Source organism: Hyperolius riggenbachi, chromosome 3 (assembly GCF_040937935.1).
Source record: "Hyperolius riggenbachi isolate aHypRig1 chromosome 3, aHypRig1.pri, whole genome shotgun sequence".
In the NCBI taxonomy this organism is placed as follows: Eukaryota; Metazoa; Chordata; class Amphibia; order Anura; family Hyperoliidae; genus Hyperolius; species Hyperolius riggenbachi.
Genome location: NC_090648.1, coordinates 407,224,288 through 407,243,520, shown reverse-complemented (window position 1 = coordinate 407,243,520; position 19,233 = coordinate 407,224,288). Strand labels below are relative to the sequence as shown.

Genomic DNA, 19,233 nt, shown 5'->3' with positions numbered 1-19,233 from the left:
ATGACGCTGTCCAGAGGCAGAGATTTCTCCGGCTTACGGAGCACAGTCCTCTGTCAGGTCCGCTTCTTTTTAGAGGCGTGGACTGATATAATGTCATCTGGGGACAAGCGCCCGTACTGGTCGGCGGTTGCGGACAACTGTGCGGTCCCCGCCTCCTTGCAGCTTATGGCGAACTGTCCTTGTTGCTCTGCGATTGGAGCACACAACTTGTGCATAGCAAGTAGTAGTTCCCCATAAGGTCCACGTGGAGGACGTAAGGGGATTGGTCGCTACAATGCGACTCTGCACAGCTGATTGGTCATTGTTGAAACCATGGTGTATATAAACTGCAATGTGTTGTATGTGTTTTAGATGCTGGTAACACTTGATAAAGGAGGTTAGTCCTCCAAAACGTTGTATTCATGCCAGTATTCATTTATTAAAGTGAAATAGCAATTACCAGATGGTGCCGAAAACCACAAACATGCATAGGTGGGGTAATTAGTGTCTCAGTAAAGCTGATTAACTACATCTGTGGATTTCCACAAAACATGAACTGTTGGTGGGCCTTGAGGACATGGTTGGAGAACACGGCACCATATTTCTTTTTTGAGCGTTTAGGCCTTGTTCACATCTAAAATCGCAATCGCTTTTAATTATTTTTAGCACCTCCCGGCGCTTACCTGCACGTTGCAATTTTTTGTAAAGCAGTTTTCTGAGCGAGCGATTTGTTTTTTCACTTCCTGACGCAAGTCAGGAAGTGCACTCTTTGACCTGGAAAAGAATAAATACAATGTATTCATTGTTAAAAGCGCTGGAGAAATCGGTATACAAAGCGTTTTTTCAAGCATTTTGTGATTTCCCTATACCTTCCATTGAGGCTAAGTTCACAGTGGGACGTTAAAGTTGCGCGTTAAAACAGCATTTAACGCAGTATAACTCACTGCAATGAGAAATCAATGCCCTGTTCACAATGCACACGTTGCGTTGGTGTCTAACACTGCACGTTAAGTAAAAGTACTGCATGCCGTGCGTTATACACGTTATTAGCTGCGTTGGACTGTTTGCACATGTTCAGTAATGACTTGAAGCATACTTTTCATTGCCTGTATTTTTTACTGTATCTGCTGTATGCGACGGTAACGCTGCGTTGCCACTTTTTGGGCGCGTTGCGTTGTAAGCTTGCGGTGCGACTTTAACGTGGCATCAAAATGCAACGTCCCACTGTGAATCTAGCCTCAGGCAAATCGCCCCAAAAATAATACAGGCAGCGCTTTGGTGAGCGGATCAGAATCGAACCGCTCATATGTGAACACTCTCATAGGGAATCATTGCACAAGGAATTTTAGGGCGATTTTGAAAATCGCCGGCACTTAAAAAAAAAGCCAAAAACGCTGTTAGTGTGAACAAGCCTTTAGGCCTGGAACCCACTACAAAACGCTATAGCTAATCGCTAGCGCTTTGTATGAGCAATTTGTAAGCGATTTCATGAGCATTTTAGGGAGCGATTTTAGAAAGTGTATTCAATTTGCCAGCAGCTGTGTAGCGATTAGCGATTAGCGTTTTAAAGTCTGATTGGTCCTTTCAATTATTTTTAATTTTGTTACAGTGTACATTAACTTTAAAACGCTAGCAAAATCGCTCCGTGCAAGTTTTGATGAGCAATTACGCCAGTGATTATATACTTTACATTGAAGCGCAAACGCTAACAAAATGCTGCATGTCCTGAGTTTGCAATTTTGCTAATCACAATCACTTCTGTGGAATTTGCACCATCCATTTACATTGGCAGAGCGTTTAGGGAAATCGCTAGCGATTTCTCACGCTCCCTAAACGCTCAAAAAATCGCTCTAGTGGGTTCCAACCCCCAGGCCAGAAACCCACTGGGAGCGCTTTGTAAGCGTAAGTGATTTGAAAAAGCTCTTGGTAATGCAATGCTATGGGGGATCTTTATAAAATCACATCGCTCAAGTGGGATCACACCCATAGCATTACATTAGCTAGAGCTTTTCAAATCACAAAGCGCTCAGAAAAGCTCTCCTAGTGAGTTTCTAGCCTCAGGGAGCGATTTAAATTGCTAGTGATTTCCCTAAATGCTTTGCCAATATAAATAAATGTAACAAATTCCACAGTAGTGATTGGGATTACCAAATTGAAATCGCAGGACATGCAGCATTTTGGGAGTGTTTGCACGTCAATGTAAAGTATATAAGCGCTGGCAAATCGCTCATAGAGACTTGTGTGTTATTTTAAATTACTGCAAACTGAAAAAAAAAATTTAATAATTTGAAAGGACCAATCAGAATTAAAATCGCTAATCACAAATCGATACCACAATCGCTGGCAAAAAGCTTACACTTTTTAAAATCGCTACCAAAATCACAGGAAAATGCTCATGAAATCGCTTACAAAACGCTAATTAAAACCGTTAGTGATTGTGATAATGCTTGTGGGTTCCAGGCCTTAGGGCCCATTCACACAAGAGCGTTTTGCCGCGATTTCGTCAAAATGCTAAAATGCTAGCGCTTTTAAAAAGCGATAGTGTAATAAATCCCTATGGGCGATCGCCGGTCGATTTCCCAGCGATCGTGTTTCAGTGCTATAGAGGCGCTAAACACGATCGCGGAAAAATCACTGCAGTGTTCAGTGATTTGTCCACTGAAAAATCACTCACACAAAATGCGTATAATACAATAAATACAATTAAAAGTAATCATACTGCCAGTAATCACAATAAATCCATGAATGGTAGCAAAAGGTCATACAGAGCGCTATATAATAAATATCAATATAGTAAAACTATATCTGAATTACCATGGGGTTCTCAATATAGAGCTACCTCCAGGGTTTGAACCCTGGTTCAATATATTACCCTATATGTGAGAGAAAACACCTAAGGGTGCGTACAGACATGCGACTATAGTCGTTTGAAACGATCGTTACCGACGGCATTGCCCGACGATCGTTTGTAAAAAGTGCACAAACGATCATTAAAACGACCGACCAACGAGATATGTCGTTGGTAAAGAACGATCCATTCTGCCAGATCTTTTCCAACGACCATCGTTCAAAAAGTAATGTCTGTACAACGATCGGTCGTTGATCGTTCGTTCTCAAAGCTTTGCACATGCTCAAACAGTTCTTTTTGACACTTGTGTTTGAAATCAGTTTATACATCATGTTGCGCACGCAACGCTCGTTCCAAGATCGTTCGTACACGAAAGATGTTCAAAGTAGCCTTTCATCAAACGATCATCGGCCGATACCTCCTTTAACATCGTTCGTCGTTCAGAACGAACGATCGTTATCGTATGTCTGTATGCACCCTAAGTGACATATACCATATACAGAGTGAACGACAGATTCTGTCATCAATATGATGCAATAATCTTAATAAAGATGCAATATGATCAAACCATATAGTGAAACTGTAACATACAATAGTGAAGCAGTGACTATGATACCGTCCGCTGCAGAGCAAAGACTGTGGACAAAAAGAGGCAATATACTTAACCGGATAACCGCTCAGCTGCTGGCAGTAGAGGAGAAGGGAGGCCCCAGGCGGATGTCTCCACCGGTTCCGTGGCGTTAATGCCGCTTTATCAAGAGCAGAGGAGATTCCCTCTGCTCTTGATAAAGCAGCATTAACGCCGCGGAACCGGTGGAGACATCCGCCTGGGGCCTCCCTTCTCCTCTACTACCAGCAGCCGAGCGGTTATCCGGTTAAGTATATTGCCTCTTTTTGTCCACAATTTTTGCTCTGCAGTGCACGGTATCATAGTCACTGCTTCACTATTGTATGTTACAGCCTCACTATATGGTTTGATCATATTGCATCTTTATTAAGGTTATTGCATCATATTGATGACAGAATGTGTCGTTCACTCTATATATGGTATATGTCACTTAGGTGTTTTCTCTCACATATAGGGTAATATATTGAACCAGGGTTCAAACCCTGGAGGTAGCTCTATATTGAGCACCCCATGGTAATTCAGATATAGTTTTACTATATTGATATTTATTATATAGCGCTCTGTATGACCTTTTGCTACCATTCATGGATTTATTGTGATTACTGGCAGTATGATTACTTTTAATTGTTTTTATTGTATTATAGTGATTCATTGATTGTTAATAAAATTGTTTCTATTTTTTGAATACTATATATGTGTGGTGCTCTTTAAAGGACCTAGTTCTCTAGTCCTAAATTCATGACCATGTCTGAAGAAAAGAGTCCTGTTGGAACAGACTAGGTGAGTTTGCAGGAGGATATGAGAACTTTTCACAGGTTTACTTTAATTGTGTGTGAATAACCAACTGTCTTTCCTCTGTCTTCGTAATATCAAATTTTTCATATATTCCAACTTTCTGTCTAGGGATGAAGTCTATAAGCAGCAAGTGCAAATACCTTTCTGGCTAGCATGAAGTCTATAAGCAAGGGGTGCAAATTCTATACATAGATTGTATAAATATGTAAAAAAATAAATTATTGTATTTTTAAAGTGTCAACATATTATGCAGCGCTGTACTTTAGTTAAGGATACGCTTAGGCCTCTTTCACAGTGGGACATTGCGTTTTGATGCGACATTAAAGTCACACAATGTGCCCCTAACGCAGTGCATGTAGGTTATGAAGTTGGACGTTATTTTGCACTGCGTTATGTGTCTCTTGGTGCGCCGTTTTCATTGCATACTGATGGAACGAAAATGGCGCATGCGTTACATTTAAAAAAAAAACATTACTGAGCATGTGCAACACACATAACACAGCAAATGTATTGCTGGTACTTATCCGTCAGCCGGGCGCATCCGGCAGGTGGCGCTGTTGATGTTAATTCCAATCATAATTACTTCACGTAAACCTGTGAATGTAAACGCCGGATGCGCCCGGCTTAACAGATCAAGCCGCCGGCTTGCTTCGTGAGTGTCTCGCTCTCCTTCCCTCTCTTGCCCTCTCTCGTATGAGCCTTGGGGAGGGGACATGCGTGTCCCCCCAGAGTCGTTCGTCGCGACGAACGACTCTGGGGGGACACGCATGTCCCCTCCCCAGTGTTCTATAGGAGAGAGGGCAAGAGGGGGAGAAGAGCGAGACACGAAGCAAGCCGGCAGCTTGATCTGTTAAGCCGGGCGCATCCGGGGTTTACATTCACAGGTTTACGTGAAGTAATTATGATTGGAATTAACATCAACAGCGCCACCTGCCGGATGCGCCCGGCTAACGTATAAGTACCGTATTGCTAAACCTACAGCATGCGGCATTTTCTAAATATTGTTATACGTTACACACAACGCAACGTGTGCACTGTGAATATCGCACAGACTTTGTATTGCTGTGCGTTAGTCTGTGTTATAATTTTTTATAACGTGCGACTTTAACGACCCACTGTGAAAGAGGCCTTAAAGCAGGGGTTTCCCTGTGTGTACAGTCTGTGGGCAGGCTGATAAGGCTGGTTTTGACAGATGCGCTTATTTGAATAAATCAGGCGTGTGTACACGCCTTAAATCACACACCTGAAACAAGTATGCAGCTAAACTTATCAGAATTTTGCTAGAACCACCTAACCTGCATGGTTGATCAGAGTCTATGACTAAAAGTAACAGGCAGAGCATCAGCATGTCAGCCAGGCATATGTTAGCCTACATATAATTTTCACTTCAGGTTCCCTAGTTGCAAACTATCCTTCTCCCCCTTTCTTTCTGCTCTCCCTCCCCTTTCGATCACAGACAGTATAGACCTGCCCTTTCTGTAGTCACCCTGGCCACGCCCATCCGCAGCCTGTTTTGTCAGACACGTTGAACACGTTCAGATCCGGGTGGTGTGCATTGCTGCAACTCGGAAGGAAGCAGCTGCAGATTAGCAAATCACATGGAAGGGCGACATCCCGAACTACGGATCCGATTCCGGCCTGGCTATGTAGAGGTAGTGCAGGTGAGGGAAGAGGTTGCTGCAGTCGGCGTGTGCTCATGTGCTGTCATTGGGCCTTGCTTCCTCCCTCCGTGCTGTAATGGGAGATCGCAAGTTGCGAGTATAGGGTAAACAAGCAAATGAATGTTGCAAAGCTCTTCACTGCCTATCTAAATCACAGGACAGCAGGCGCACAGAGGTCTGGATGAATGGAGTGTGGGCGTCTGTATATATGCCTAAGTGCACTGCCAATGTTCTCTGGTGCATGATTATACCCTACCTAAGTTGTACGCAGTGTAACTGTTTATTTTTGACTAATAGAAGATGCAGCTTTACAATATGAGGCTTTGAGTTCAGCTTCAGTTAGAACTTCTATAGTGTTGACACTTATTTATTTTTTTCCCCCTGCCTTCCGAGTGCCTTTTGCAATAGGAGTTTCCGCGTGTATTGTAAGGATGACAGGTGTAATTGTTGTTAAAGGAGAATGCCATCCAGCACCGTGTACTGGCTAGATAAAAAGTTAATTCATCCTTTTGTAAATCAACAATAAAATTAAGGAAGTTATGCTTGGTACACACGTTGCAATTTTCTGTCAGATCGATTAATGCAAATATGATTTCTGATTGACTTCATTTTTTTCCCTTTTCATTACGAAAAATCAATCGGACATCAGATCAGACCTGTTGGAAATAATCAATCTGACAGTAAATCTGTAAGAGAATTGTATTGTGTGTACCTAGCATTAACCACTTGAGGACCTAGGGCTTTCTACCCCTTAAGGACCGGCCACTTTTTTTCCATTCAGACCACTGCAGCTTTCACGGTTTATTGCTCGCTCATACAACCTACCACCTAAGTGAATTTTGGCTCCTTTTCTTGTCACTAATAAAGCTTTCTTTTGGTGCTATTTGATTGCTCCTGCGATTTTTACTTTTTATTATATTCATCAAAAAAGACATGAATTTTGGCAAAAAAATGATTTTTTTAACTTTCTGTGCTGACATTTTTCAAATAAAGTAAAATTTCTGTATATATGCAGCGCGAAAAATGTGGACAAACATGTTTTTGATAAAAAAAAAAAAACCCATTCAGTGTATATTTATTGGTTTGGGTAAAAGTTATAGCGTTTACAAACTATGGTGCAAAAAGTGAATTTTCCCGTTTTCAAGCATCTCTGACTTTTCTGACCCCCTGTCATGTTTCATGAGGGGCTAGAATTCCAGGATAGTATAAATACCCCCCAAATGACCCCATTTTGGAAAGAAGACATCCCAAAGTATTCACTGAGAGGCATAGTGAGTTCATAGAAGATATTATTTTTTTGTCACAAGTAAGCGGAAAATGACACTTTGTGAGGAAAAAAAAAAAAAAAGTTTCCATTTCTTCTAACTTGCGACAAAAAAAAAAAAATGAAATCTGCCACGGACTCACCATGCCCCTCTCTGAATACCTTGAAGGGTCTACTTTCCAAAATGGGGTCGTTTGTGGGGTGTTTACTGTCCTGACATTTTGGTGGGTGCTAAATTGTAAGCACCCCTGTAAAGCCTAAAGGTGCTCATTGGACTTTGGACCCCTTAGCGCAGTTAGGCTGCAAAAAAGTGCCACACATGTGGTATTGCCGTACTCAGGAGAAGTAGTATAATGTGTTTTGGGGTGTATTTTTACACATACCCATGCTGGGTGGGAGAAATATCTCTGTAAATGACAATTTGTTAATTTTTTTTTTACACACAATTGTCCATTTACAGAGATATTTCTCCCACTCAGCATGGGTATGTGTAAAAATACACCACAAAACACATTATACTACTTCTCCTGAGTACGGCGATACCACATGTGTGGCACTTTTTTGCACCCTAACTGCGCTAAAGGGCCCAAAGTCCAATGAGTACCTTTAGGATTTCACAGGTCATTTTGAGAAATTTCGTTTCAAGACTACTCCTCACGGTTTAGGGCCCCTAAAATGCCAGGGCAGTATAGGAACCCCACAAATGACCCCATTTTAGAAAGAAGACACCCCAAGGTATTCCGTTAGGAGTATGGTGAGTTCATAGAAGATTTTATTTTTTGTCAAAAGTTAGCGGAAAATGACACTTTGTGAAAAAACACAATTAAAATCAATTTCCGCTAACTTTTGACAAAAAATAAAAACTTCTATGAACTCACCATACTCCTAACGGAATACCTTGGGGTGTCTTCTTTCTAAAATGGGGTCATTTGTGGGGTTCCTATACTGCCCTGGCATTTTAGGGGCCCTAAACCGTGAGGAGTAGTCTTGAAACGAAATTTCTCAAAATGACCTGTGAAATCCTAAAGGTACTCATTGGACTTTGGGCCCTTTAGCGCAGTTAGGGTGCAAAAAAGTGCCACACATGTGGTATCGCCATACTCGGGAGAAGTAGTACAATGTGTTTTGGGGTGTATTTTTACACATACCCATGCTGGGTGGGAGAAATACCTCTGTAAATGGACAATTGTGTGTAAAAAAAATCAAGATTGTCATTTACAGAGGTATTTCTCCCACCCAGCATGGGTATGTGTAAAAATACACCCCAAAACACATTGTACTACTTCTCCCGAGTACGGCGATACCACATGTGTGGCACTTTGGGCCCCTTAGTGCAGTTAGGGTGCAAAAAAGTCCAATGAGTACCTTAAGGATTTCACAGGTCATTTTTGTTTCAAGACTACTCCTCACGGTTTAGGGCCCCTAAAATGCCAGGGCAGTATAGGAACCCCACAAGTGACCCCATTTTAGAAAGAAGACACCCCAAGGTATTCTGTTAGGTGTATGGCGAGTTCATAGAAGATTTTATTTTTTGTCACAAGTTAGTGAAAAATGACACTTTGTGAAAAAAAACCAATAAAAATTAATTTCCGCTAACTTTTGACAAAAAATAAAATCTTCTATGAACTCGTCATACACCTAACAGAATACCTTGGGGTGTCTTTTTTTCTAAAATGGGGTCACTTGTGGGGTTCCTATACCGCCCTGGCATTTTACAGGCCCAAAACCGTGAGTAGTCTGGAAACCAAATGTCTCAAAATGACTGTTCAGGGGTATAAGCATCTGCAAATTTTGATGACAGGTGGTCTATGAGGGGGCGAATTTTGTGGAACCGGTCATAAGCAGGGTGGCCTTTTAGATGACAGGTTGTATTGGGCCTGATCTGATGGATAGGAGTGCTAGGGGGGTGACAGGAGGTGATTGATGGGTGTCTCAGGGGGTGGTTAGAGGGGAAAATAGATGCAATCAATGCACTGGGGAGGTGATCGGAAGGGGGTCTGAGGGTTTGGCCGAGTGATCAGGAGCCCACACGGGGCAAATTGGGGCCTGATCTGATGGGTAGGTGTGCTAGGGGGTGACAGGAGGTGATTGATGGGTGTCTCAAGGTGTAATTAGAGGGGGGAATAGATGCAAGCAATGCACTGGCGAGGTGATCAGGGCTGGGGTCTGAGGGCATTCTGAGGGTGTGGGTGGGTGATTGAGTGCCCTAGGGGCAGATAGGGGTCTAATCTGATAGGTAGCAGTGACAGGGGGTGATTGATGGGTAATTAGTGGGTGTTTAGGGTAGAGAATAGATGGAAACACTGCGCTTGGGTGGTGATCTGATGTCGGATCTGCGGGCGATCTATTGGTGTGGGTGGGTGATCAGTTTGCCCGCAAGGGGCAGGTTAGGGGCTGATTGATGGGTGGCAGTGACAGCGGGTGATTGATGGGTGGCAGTGACAGCGGGTGATTGATGGGTGGCAGTGACAGCGGGTGATTGATGGGTGGCAGTGACAGGGGGTGATTGATGGGTGGCAGTGACAGGGGGTGATTGATGGGTGATTGATAGGTGATTGACAGGTAATCAGTGGGTTATTACAGGGGAGAACAGATGTAAATATTGCACTGGCGAATTGATAAGGGGGGGTCTGAGGGCAATCTGAGCGTGTAGGCGGGCGATTGGGTGCCCGCAAGGGGCAGATTAGGGTCTGATCTGATGGGTAACAGTGACAGGTGGTGATAGGGGGTGATTGATGGGTAATTAGTGGGTGTTTAGAGGAGAGAATAGATGGAAACACTGCGCTTGGGTGGTGATCTGATGTCGGATCTGCGGGCGATCTATTGGTGTGGGTGGATGATCAGTTTGCCCGCAAGGGGCAGGTTAGGGGCTGATTGTTGGGTGGCAGTGACAGGGGGTGGTTGATGGGTGATAGGTGATTGGCAGGTGATTGACAGGTGATCAGTGGGTTATTACAGGGAAGGACAGATGTAAATATTGCACTGGCGAATTGATACAGGGGGGTCTGAGGGCAATCTGAGCGTGTGGGCGGGTGATTGGGTGCCCGCAAGGGGCAGATTAGGGTCTGATCTGATAGGTGACAGGTGGTGATAGGGGGTGATTGATGGGTAATTAGTGAGTGTTTAGAGAAGATAACAGATGTAAACGATACATTTGGGAGGTAATCTGACGACGGGTTTGCGGGCGATCTAATGGTGTGGGTGGGTGATCAGATTGCCCGCAAGGGGCAGGTTAGGGGCTGATTGATGGGTGGCAGTGACAGGGGGTGATTGATGGGTGATAGGTGATTGGCAGGTGATTGACAGGTGATCAGTGGGTTATTACAGGGAAGAACAGATGTAATTAATGCACTGGTGAATTGATAAGGCGGGGTCAGAGGGCAATCTGAGCGTGTGGGCGGGTGATTGGGTGCCCGCAAGGGGCAGATTAGGGTCTGATCTGATAGGTAAAAGTGACAGGTGGTGATAGGGGGTGATTGATGGGTGATTGATGGGTAATTAGTGGGTGTTTAGAGGAGAGAATAGATGTAAACAATGGATTTGGGGGGTGATCTGATGTCGGATCTGTGGGCGATCTATTGGTGTGGGGGGGTGATCAGATTGCCCGCAAGGGGCAGGTTAGGGGCTGATTGATGGGTGGCAGTGACGGGGTGATTGACGGGTGATCAGGGGGATAGATGCATACAGTAAACAGGGGGGGTGGTCTGGGGGGGGTCTGGGGAGAATCTGAGGGGTGGGGGGTGATCAGGAGGGGGCAGGGAGCAGGGGGGGGGGGGGGGATAAAAAAAAAATAGCGTTGACAGATAGTGACAGGGAGTGATTGATGGGTGATTAGGGGGGTGATTGGGTGCAAACAGGGGTCTGGGGGGTGGGCAGGGGGGGGTCTGATGGGTGCTGTGGGCGATCTGGGGCAGGGGGGGGAGAAATCAGTGTGCTTGGGTGCAGACTAGGGTGGCTGCAGCCTGCCCTGGTGGTCCCTCGGACACTGGGACCACCAGGGCAGGAGGCAGCCTGTATAATACACTTTGTAAACATTACAAAGTGTATTATACACTTTGTATGCGGCGATCGCGGGGTTAACATCCCGCCGGCGCTTCCGTATAGCCGGCGGGATGTTGCGGCGAGCGAGCGGTGACAGGCGCCGGCGGAGGATCGCATCACGGATGACGCGATCGCTCCGCCCATGCCCTTAGGACCGCCGCCTCTGTGGGTGAGCCGGTCCTTCAGGGCTCCACTTCCCGGCCGCCTCTGTGTGTTAGGCGGTCGGGAAGTGGTTAAACAGCATCTCTGCACTTGGTTAATCAGATTATGGTAGCAAGAGGCAACCTAAACTAATGCTCGTCAATCATTTCTGGAATATTATCAGCCATGGCAAAGGTTCTGATTCAGCCTCCTCTATTCTGGTTGCTGTAGATAAGGGGTAGGGAACCTATGGCAAGGGAGCTAAATGTGGCTCTCGATGGCTTCATCTGGCTTACAGACAAATCAGTAGGAGTTGATTCACAAAGCTACACTGATCAAGCAGCGCAAATAACATTTTCAAAGTAGGCACGCTACTGCTGTAGCATGCACCACTAACTTAATCATGCTCCCCCCCCCCCCCAAACGAACAACTGCTCCAATTATCCCAGTGACTTTGTAGGATGAGATACTGACACTTTGATTGGCCCAATGGGCTACCTGTCAGTGACAGGGCAGCCTATTGGGCCAAAGTGCGGGGATCTCATCCTACAAAGTGAATCAACCCCCAAGTCAGCTAGCTAATTGTACAAGCTGTTGGTATTTCTCCTTTCTGACTCTAAGGCCACATACAGACATCAGACCATAGTCTTTGGAAAATGAAAGATCACAGACCAATCTTACCACCCTTCCTGTAGTATAAGAGCCATACTCTACACAGTCTTTTCTATGGAGCTGAACTCCACATCAGGAAAAAATCTTGGCAAGATGCTGCACACACAGATTCTGTACAGACACAAAAGATCAGTATCTGCAAAAGATCTGTTACTGCCAAAAATCCATTCCTGCAAATTGCAATGATAGTCTATGAGATCTGCAGATCATCATACACACATGATTTAACTGACATTCATCTGCAGATCTGCAGATCTGAAAATCCATCCTGGTGGATCTGATCTGCAGATGAATGTCCGTTAAATCATGTGTGTATGATGATCTGCAGATCTCATAGACTATCATTGCAATTTGCAGGAATGGATGTTTGGCAGGAACAGATCTTTTGCAGATACTGATCTTTTGTGTCTGTATAGCATCTGTGTGTGCAGCATCTTGCAAAGATTTCTGTCTGATGTGGAGTTCAGCTCCATAGAAAAGACTGTGAAGGTATGGCTCTCATACTACATGAAGGGTGGTAAGATTGGTCTGTGATCTTTCATTTTCAAAAGACTATGGTCTGATGTGTGTATGGGGCCTTAAAGATATTGCTGAAACCCAAGAAAAGCTGAAGATATGTCTGACACTTCCGCTGCCCGGTGGATCAACTATATACACATCACCATGGCAACAGGGACGTGAGCTCTCTGATGCACATGCACAATGTCACAGTTCGAAACATATTGCAAACATTGGCTCTCATTCATAAAGCATTTCCGCATGTGGAAATGCTGAAAACAGCTGACTTTACCGAGCACATAGCAAAATCTTTATTCATAAAGGCTGTTTCCGCACGAAAAGTGTACATAGAGCGATAAATTACAGCCTTGTCCGGTGATTATGTTAACAAATGTTCCTAAATTTCAATTCATAAAGATTAGAGCAAGCGGTACGAGGATGGGGAATACCGCTCCCTTGGATGTAGCGATAACCATGCGGATTACATTTAACTTAATGGACAGACCTCCCAAGCAGCAGTAGTGAGAGCAGTGCACGGAGGGACTCGGGCAGCTTCTCCTGTTACGCCAGCCTACCGACAGCCTAATTCGGGAAATCACAGCACTGCTAGCGCGACTGTAAACATTTTTATGAATGAGCACACAGAAGTCTAAACTACCGAATGCCATGTTTTCCCGCACTGATTTTGTTTACCGAACACCCCTTTATGAATGATAGCCATTGTGTGGCTCTCATTGACATTTTAAAATATGTGGCGTTTATGGCTCTCTCAGCCAAAAAGGTTCCTGACCCCTGCTGTAGATTAAAAGTCTATAAAGAAAGTCAGTTTCTATGCTCATTTACATTGGTGATCAATGAGAAAAGCAAATAATCCAGAGATGCTTGCAAATACCATGCAGTAAACTGAAACTGATCCAAACAAATCAAATAGCTTCAAATGTTGGTATAATTTCAAGCATATGCAAAAACAGGGTATTTGAATCTCATTGATCATGTATGCGTATCTCTATGCAGAGCCTATCTGGGTTTAGATGGGAATGAACTGAAAATTTTACCCAATTTCCCAGTTCCATAAGAATCAAAATAATCCCGTATTTGTACAGGCATAACTTACATCTGGAAACATGCATCAGTCATTAATAACAGTGCAACTTTATGTTCAACAGGGCAGTTTGTCCTGCTCTGGGCTAGATAGCAAGACTGGGATCACAGTGTACCGGATGACAAACTGATCACAGTGTACCGGATGACAAACTGATCCATTTTCTGTTTCGTTGGCATCAGTTTGTTTTCCCCCTTTTTTTTTTTTTTTTTTTATCCGCTTTTCTGTTTTGCATTGCCACCATATTTGCGTTCCTCCATCACCACTGCTGCATGGGTCTACTGCATGGGGAAGACTGGTATACTGATTGCATTAACCCTTTGGCAGCCACATATAGAAAACCATGTGTGCTGCATGGCTATATATGTATATTTTTTTTTTCTGCCCCCTCCTTTCCAGCCTGGCACACTACTCAGAGCTGAAGAGAGCAGTGCCATAAATCCTTTAGCAGCCACGTATGTGTTCTGCTGGGGCACATTTTGTTTCTGCTTGGTTCCATAAAAGTTTTTATCCAACATGTTGTAGTCCCATTTGCAGACTTTCCATAGTGGTACAAAGCCAGTGCATAACAGGTTAGTAGGACAGGATAGGATGGTGAAAGGAGGCAGCAGGGCTCAAGATAAAGCTCAGTAGTATGCACATGCAGAAACATCTATGCGAAGCAGTGAACCGGCAGGTCCAAGCAAACAGGACCAAATGAGTTCCAGATGGTTACCTGCCCATTTCAGACGTCTCCGTCATACTGCATTTGTGCACAAGTCTCCATTCAGCTTTTTGGCTTGATAGCTCCTTAGTGGTTGCCCGCAATCCTTTGTGTCCTCCGTTCAGAGCTATGTAGGTGGTTTGGGGCAGTGATCTGCAAATATGGCTCTCCAGCTGTTCAAGAACAAGTCTTACAATGCATTTGCCTTTATGAATCGTGGTTGTCAGACTCCCGCAGGGCATTGTGGGACTTGTAGCTCCTTAACAGCTGGAGAGCCAAGTTTGCAGATCACTGATCTGGGGGAATGGACAAGCGCCAGGCCAAGCCACAGTGCGGTGTGCCGGGCATTCCAAGCGCCTTCAACATGCACTTCTGAGAATGCTGCAGCATGTGACGTCGGGGATCTCCAGACTCTGCCCACCTAAATGTGAAACTGCTCCCTGCCTCCACTTTGCATCGGGCTGCATTAGACAGTCCAGTAAGCCAAAGCCTCTTGTTTACGGGCAGCTCCTTGCTACCGAGTAGGCGTGGCCGTACTTGAGCTGGTGCAGTATGGCCGTGTTTCTGCACAAAGAGGAGCACAGCTGCAAACTTTCAGAGCATCCTGGGCAGCTGCAGTGGTCGTGAGGAGGATGTGGCATCCAGAGGATTCACTTTTCTTAAAGGGAACCTAAACTGAGAGGGATATGAATGTTTCCTTTTAGGCCTCTTTCCCACCAGGACATTGCGTTTTAGGGGATGTTATAGGTCGCATAACGTGCCCCTAACGCAACACCTGGTGGTATTGGAGGAGGATGCTACCTAGAGCTGCGTTATGCAGCTCTTGGTGTGCCTTTTGTGTCCTATGCGCTGCGGAGACCACGTGATCGGAGCACTCCGCATCACGTGGACCCGCAAGCCAGTCGGCGGCCGCTCCAAGAAGTAAACACTGCAGTGAATATTAAGTAGCCATGTGGCTGGCCGCAATAGCGGACTCTCCCGGCTCCTCTCCTGCCCAATAAATAAAAAAAAAAAGCCTGCACAGTACAGCGTGGAGGACGTCCGATGACGTCAGCACGACGGCGTGAGGCGCACGTTTGAACGAAGAAGCCGGCCTGGCCGGGGAGCCTGTGGTGCAGCGCTGAGTGCACTTCCTACGTGCCACGGGCTGGAGGAAGCCCCAGGTAAGTGGATTTTTATTTTTTTTTCATTACACCCTGAACCTTCCCTTTTTTTTTAAAGGATACCCGAACTGAAATGTGACATAATGAGATAGACATGTGTATGTACAGTGCCTAGCACACAAATAACTATGCTGTGTTCCCTTTTTTTTTCCTCTGCCTGAAAGCGTTAAATAGTGGTTGACAGGAAGTGACTACAGTGTGACCCTCACTGATAAGAAGTTCCAACTATAAAACACTTTGCTAGCAGAAAATTGCTTCTGAGAGGAAGAAAGAAGTAAAAAAAGGGGAATTTCTTATCAGTGAGGGTCACACTGTAGTCACTTCCTGTCCGAATCAGGACTGAGTCAGCCACTTACATACCTGATATTTAACTCTTTCAGGCAGAGAAAGGAAAAAAAGGAACACAGCATAGTTATTTATGCGCTAGGCACTGTACATACACGTCTATCTCATTATGTCACATTTCAGTTCGGGTATCCTTTAAGGAACAGATGGTCCTCCTGATGAGTGAAGGCCCATTCGCACCTGAGCGGGAATCGCGCGATTCCCACTCAAGGCAAACCGCTAGCGGTTTTGTAAAAACCGCTACACATTGTAGCAAATGGCAGTGTTTTCACTGACGCGTTTGCGGTTAGCGTTAACCGCAAACTCTTTGCATGCAGCGGTTTGCCGGCGATTTGCATCTCACGTTTAGCGATCGCGATTAGAATGCATAGCACGCTAATCGCGATCGCGTCAAAGCCGCCGTGTGTCCAGTGATTATATTTTTTTCTGCGTTCATCGCAGGAAAATCACTCCGGCAATACGCCGGTCGCCGGCGTTTCGCGATTTTAGATGTGAACTGGGCCTGAAGGGTCTTCTGCACCCCTGTCCAGCTCTCCTAGAGTAACTGCCTGTTTCCTGGAATCTCCTCCACACCCTTGAGACAATGCTGGGGGTAATGGCAAAATTTCAGGCACTGATCTTTTTCATCTTCTTTTTAACCACTACCAGACTGTGATGATTGAAATCTGCGCCCTTTTTGGCACCAGTTATCACTGCCAGGCAATCATTTCAATTCTCCCCACCTTACACTACTGCTGATTGCTTGGCTCTCTTGCTGCTGCAGCCCCCTCACTCTGCCACTGGTATGATGGCAGAGCTCCCTGAGCTTGACAGGAGCTGATTTCATTGGCTCCTGACCCTGTGATCACTGTTAACCAATTAAAGCATCAAAATGAACTTCCGCACACTCATGCAAATCCTCATGCGAATCCATTTACAAAAATCCATGCAGCAATCAATGATGTCCCTGCAGCTAAGTTAAAAGCTGGGATCTTCATTACAAGAATAAAGTCTCTTGCGTAGTCACATACACCTCGTAGAGGTAGTTCAGTATGTGTCCTGACTCTGGCCCTGTAACATGCATAGTACAAACATGCACGCATTCAGCGCATCAAAACCTATCTAAGGAATAGCACATATCCTTAATGTCCTCCCTGGGATAGATAGAGCATCTATTGACTAGATAGTGCACTATTGACCAGGTGTGAAAATCTAATCTAAGAGAAAACCGTATTTAAAGGGACACTTAAGTCAAACAAAAAAAATGAGTTTTACTCACCTGGGGCTTCCAATAGCCCCCTGCAGCTGTCCGGTGCCCTCGCCGTCTCCCTCCGATCCTCCTGGCCCCGCCGGCAGCCACTTCCTGTTTCGGTGACAGGAGCTGACAGGCTGGGGACGCGAGTGATTCTTCGCGTTCCTGGCCACAATAGCGCCATCTATGCTGCTATAGCATATATCATATACCATATAGCAGCATAGATGGTGCTAATGTGTCTGGGAACGCGAAGAATCACTCGCGTCCCCAGCCTGTCAGCTCCTGTCACCGAAACAGGAAGTGGCTGCTGGCGGGGCCAGGAGGATCGGAGGGAGACAGCGAGGGCACCGGACAGCTGCAGGGGGCTATTGGAAGCCCCAGGTGAGTAAAACTCATTTTTTTTGTTTGACTTAAGTGTCCCTTTAAAAAAAAAAAAAAAAAAAAAGCGTATAAGCTAATAATTGTACCACAATACAACAGTAGGTATGCACACAAACAGTATTTTCTTTTTTGGTTGCAGTCTAGTGAATGTGCATACCTATCTATCAGTTCTTCCCCTGGAGTAACATTCATGAAGATCACTGGTCTAGAAGGTTGACAGAGGCTTAAAGCGGAATATAACCCTGCATTTCAACTTTGCTCTAAAACATTATTTACAGTATATTATATGCAACCAGCATTTTTTTTTTACTAGACCAGCATTGGAAGGGTTACACAGAGCTTTCAAGTTCCTGGACAGAACTGCAGACATATCCGAAGCTGACATAGATACATTTTGTTTACATAAATGTATCTAAGTGTGGCATGTGACTCCTCTCTCTGACTGAGAAGGAGCTGGAGGACAGCCAAAGAGTGTGTAACATTTATCACTTGTTACATTCTATTTAGTTAAAGAGAGTCTGAAGCGAGAATAGATCTCGCTTCAGACCTCATAGCTAGCAGGGGCATGCGTGCCCCTGCTAAAACGCCACTATAGTGCGGCTTAACGGGGGTCCCTGTCCCCCCAATCCCCCTCCGTGCAGCGGGGGAGCGCTTCCTGGTTGGGGCAGGGCTAACCGCCGCAGCCCTGCCCCATGCGCGTCTGTCAGACGCGTATCTTCGCCTCTCCCCCGCCCCTCTCAGTCTTCCTTCACTGAGAGGGGCGGGGGAGAGGCGGCGATGCGCGTCTGATAGACGCGACTGGAGGCAGGGCTGCAGCCGTTAGCCCTGCCTCCAGGAAGAAGAATACGAGCGACCATTTTCCGACCAACTTTTGCGGCGGGTGGGTTGGGGGTGAAGGGACCCCCGTTAAGCCGCGGGATACCGGCGTTTTAGCAGGGGCACACGTGCCCCTGCTATATATAAGACCTGAAGCGAGATTTAGTCTCGCTTCAGTGTCTCTTTAAATGTATCTAAATGAACTTCTGCATATCTCTCCAGGAACTTTGAGGGCTCGTTTCCACTATCGCGAATCTGCATGCGTCCAACGCATGCAGATCCGCACATGTAATACAAGTGGATGGGCCTGTTTCCACTGTAGCGTTGTTGAGGTGCGTTTTTTCAGCGTGAAAAAAACGCACAAAAGAGCCAACGATTTCGCCTGCGTCGGGAATCCGTGCGAATCGCCGCTAATGTATTTAATAGTAAAAACGCATGCGTTTGTTACATGCGTTTTTACCCGCGATTTCGCGTGCGATTTCGCACCTTTTTCAATTTTATTTTGCCCTGGCAGTGTCATGGTTAATTTCGCATGGCACCCTGCCATGCGAAATCGCACGCGAAATCGCGGGTAAAAACGCATGCAGAAACGCATCCGCATGCGTTTTTACAAGCGTCGGAATGCCGGCGAATCGCGTCGCAACAGTGGAAACAAGCCCTAAACCTCTGTGTTTAACCCTTCCAATGCTGGTCTAGTAAAAAAAAAAAAATGCTGGTTGCATATTATATGCTGTAAATAATGTTTTAGAGCAAAGTTGAAATGCAGGGTTATATTCCGCTTTAAATGCGTGCATTTGGTGTTGCAGTGTCCTTTTGCTAGTTTCAATATAGTTTAGAGAGATATAAAAGAATGTTTTATTTATTTATTTTTTTTAACTCCTTATACAGGCATAATCTAAACATGCAGTCTGGATGCTTTAAGGTGCACTTTGATGGAAACTGTAAAATGTAATGTACAAAAG

At 45.2% G+C, this 19,233-nt stretch overlaps 1 protein-coding gene across 5 annotated transcripts in view; it reads left to right on the top strand.

Moving 5' to 3' along the window:
- The window catches only part of MAT2B (methionine adenosyltransferase 2 non-catalytic beta subunit), a 161,559-nt gene that overhangs the window by 70,216 nt on the left and 72,110 nt on the right, over nucleotides 1-19,233 (top strand). For 2 of the 5 annotated variants that reach the window (XM_068277428.1, XM_068277424.1), the window contains exon 1: nucleotides 5,762-5,911. The exons of the other annotated variants lie outside the window; for them this stretch is intronic. In XM_068277428.1, coding sequence (XP_068133529.1) covers nucleotides 5,849-5,911 — 63 coding nt within the window. In that variant the 5' untranslated portion in view covers nucleotides 5,762-5,848. Of the gene's footprint in view, nucleotides 1-5,761; nucleotides 5,912-19,233 lie in introns of those variants that run through there. 5 annotated transcript variants of the gene reach the window in all.